This window comes from Solanum stenotomum, chromosome 7, assembly GCF_019186545.1.
Source record: "Solanum stenotomum isolate F172 chromosome 7, ASM1918654v1, whole genome shotgun sequence".
NCBI lineage: Eukaryota > Viridiplantae > Streptophyta > Magnoliopsida > Solanales > Solanaceae > Solanum > Solanum stenotomum.
In genome coordinates, this window is record NC_064288.1 from 21,052,682 (window position 1) to 21,056,013 (window position 3,332).

At 29.5% G+C, this 3,332-nt stretch overlaps 1 protein-coding gene across 1 annotated transcript; it reads right to left on the reverse strand.

Annotated features, from left to right (window-relative positions):
- Positions 1 to 273: 273 nt before the first annotated feature.
- Positions 274 to 2,030, reverse strand: LOC125870770 (WRKY DNA-binding transcription factor 70-like). The gene is made up of 3 exons (XM_049551280.1): positions 1,702 to 2,030; positions 983 to 1,087; positions 274 to 867 (listed from the first exon to the last, which is right to left on the reverse strand). Exons 1-3 carry the CDS (start codon positions 1,992 to 1,994, stop codon positions 384 to 386), a joined length of 882 nt encoding a protein of 293 aa, XP_049407237.1. The 5' UTR covers positions 1,995 to 2,030; the 3' UTR covers positions 274 to 383.
- Between the last annotated feature and the right edge of the window lie 1,302 nt (positions 2,031 to 3,332).

Sequence of the window (3,332 nt, forward strand, 5' to 3'; positions counted from 1 at the left end):
TATTTATAGGTAGATAATAGAAGGATCTAGTGAATTATTTCTCAACTACTTCATTCTAGAAGTTCTAGGTTTTTCTTCTTTGCCTTATCTCGAACTACACTACTAGAATTCTCATTCTAAAGCTTTCCTCCCAATTCTTCTAGATTCTTTTTTGAAATAGCTTAAAATTACAATTATGTTGGCGATGACTTTTTAACATATACCTATTTAAACTTTAGAGGGAAAAAAACAAAAAATAAACAACTACAGTAGGCTACCCTTATTGCGGAATAATAAAATGTGGAAGTCAAATTTATACTTTCATATAAAACCTAATAATGCTTTAATGCAAAGTCTAAGTCAAGATAATACAAAATTTGTACACCATCTCTATCAAGCTATAGCTACACTTGATCAAAATTCCAAAGAACCTCCTCAAAATCTATATCTATCTCAAGATTATCATTGCTAGTAGTAGTACAAGAAGAGTAAACCCCAGATGACATAACATCGGGCGACGTCATACGGCTACCGGAGGCTTCAAATGTTGCCGGAGTGAGATGATCATGATCATGATCATTGGGAAGAAAATAATCAGAGCTTGATGATTGAATTTGATCTTCAATTTTAGGATAGAAGCCGAAAACTACTTCCTCTTTGGTTTCCTGTTTTATTGATGGAAATGTATGATTTTGATCAAAACTAATATAATTAGAATTTCCATCCATTGGAGAATCCAATATTATTTGTGAAACTCTAGGAAAAGCTTTGCAAGTGTGATGTCCATAGTATGTTGTTCTAAATCGTTGTGGATTGTCTTGGATTTTTTGTACTTGTTTGCTTGCTTGACATTTCTGATCATATTTATGTGTGCACCTAAAGTAGTGCCTGCATACATATTCATTTTATTATTATTATAAATAAATAGATAAAAACAAATATAAAATATATGGATTAACTATATATCTATCACATCTACTCTGTAATTATTAAAATTTCAAACCTTGGATAAGTGGAATTAAGGATCTGTTTTTGTCCATATTTTCTCCAAGCATGACCATCATCCACCAAATCTGAGGATTCCTTTATGTTTGATTCTGAAGTTTTCCTGTATATTTTCCAAAACATTTATGAGAAATTTGTTTCTAAAATAACACAAGCTAATTATATAAGAGGTCATTTGATTGGGAACAAGTTATCCTGAAATTACTAATCTCGAGAAAAGCTATTTTGGGATAAGTTATTCTATATGTATATGAGATAACTCATGTCATTACTAAGGTATAAATAGTGAATAAATAATCTTACATTTGCCTAATAACTCAAACCAAGCCAAGCGCAAGATAAAATAGGCCTGTCTCACACCAAAGGACTCCTAATGGTGCAATGGTACTTTACGTGAGCTCTATGATTATTGTAATTTAATGAGTAGTACAATAAACTATATAAGAAATAGATAACCCCACGGCCCTCATCATGAATTCAATATGAACAAATCTTAATCAATCTAATTATCACCAATCCTTTATAGGGACCAACCAACCAACCTGAAATATTTCTAGCATTTGTGGAAGGACAAAATAGTCAATAACCAATCAACAACCAACCAAACTTCACAATAATTAACTAAAAGAGAACCAATCAAAACTTGTGACCATCAACGTTAAAAAGACTAAAATAACCTCCATGAAAAATTAGTAAGTAATGAAATTAATCAATCACCTTCTCTTGTAGCATCCTCTTCGATCTGAACTCTTGCAACTTCCACTAGAATAATCTTCCGGCGACTTGACCTCAACCGGCGTAGTGATGATGACATCGGAATTGTTTATAACGGAGAGAGTCTCAGAAAATGATTCCATAATTTTGGCAACTAATTCCTCAGCCATAATGTTTGCAACTTCACCACCAACAACAAGAGGTTTCTTGATCATCTCTTTTAGTCGTCGAGTAAATTCTCGACCACGAATTAACCCTTCGATTGCTCTGTTTAGATCAGTCGATGAGTTATCCATTTGTGTATTTTATAATTGTTTAGTAAGAAGTGAGCAAGAAGTTAAGAAAGATGAGGGGATATATATATATGGAAGAAAAGTTGGAAATGGTGAATTCTTAGTAAATTAATGGAAGCTTACAAGGAAAATTCCCCGTTACCTTAGCTTGTGGAAAAAACGACCCCCACGCGCACTAGTCGAATCTTTTGCTTTCCTCTCTAGTGATAATGACAATTATCGATCAGGTTCATGAACAATTTTGACCTGCATAAATATATATTACTATATAAGAAAAGAGAATAAGTATTCACCACAAATCAACATTTGTTTCAATAAGAAAAGGGAATAACTAATATATTTATAAAAAGAAATGACATATAAAATAAAGAGAGTATTGATTTTTCAAAATGGAAAAGGACAAAACACATATAAAATTAAAAGACATATAAAAAAAAGTTGGTTTAACTCTCAAACATAAAAAGTAACATATGTTATTAAAAACTTTAATAAAAAGTACTATAATTTACAATAAATAATAACTTAAAATATCTACAAGACAACAAAAAAAAGACTAATTTTTGTACTGCTTCTGTCACATAAATTAGGATTGGAATGATTTTAAAATTTTAATTTTTGTTATACATTATAAAATAGCCGAAAAATTGAATGATATAATTTTTTTAAACATAACCGAATGAATCGTCCTATCGATAACCCTAATGTTACTTCTACTCTGTTTATTTTTACTTAAATTTAGAAAGATATGCTTCATTTCTACCCTCAATCTTATCGCTACATTTATTTGCTATTTAGAATTGAAATTAAAAAGACAAATGACAAATAAGTTTCTATATTAGCTCACTTATGAGCAAAATATATTATAACAATATTTACTAATTTTATAACAATACATAAACTATACTCCCTCCGTCCCATATTAGATGGGCACTTCCAACTTTACACGGTGATTAAGAAATCATTAATACGTTGGAAGACTTCACCATTTTGCCCTTTGTTTATATCAATGCACATTGAAATAAGTTACAAAAAATACACATACAATATAGGAATGGTCATATTAATTGTAGGGGTAAAATGGAAAAGAATTAATTAATTCTATCCTAATTTAATAAGTACTCAAATAATATGAAAAAATAAATTTTAGTAGGATTCTCATCTAATATGGGACGGAGAGAGTATTAGTTTTTGAAAATGGAAAAGAACAAAACACATATAAAATTAAAAGACATATAAAAAAAAATTGGTTTAACTCTCAAACATAAAAAGTAACATATGTTATTACAAACTTTAATAAAAAGTATTATAATTTACAATAAATAATAACTTAAAATATCTACA

Coding starts and splice junctions, on each gene's coding strand:
- LOC125870770 (XM_049551280.1), bottom strand. CDS start 1,994: ATGGATAACTCATCGACTGATCTAAACAGAGCAATCGAAGGGTTAATT. Junction 1,088..1,701: donor AGAGGATGCTACAAGAGAAG/GTGATTGATTAA, acceptor GAAAATATACAG/GAAAACTTCAGAATCAAACA. Junction 868..982: donor CTTAATTCCACTTATCCAAG/GTTTGAAATTTT, acceptor ATATGTATGCAG/GCACTACTTTAGGTGCACAC.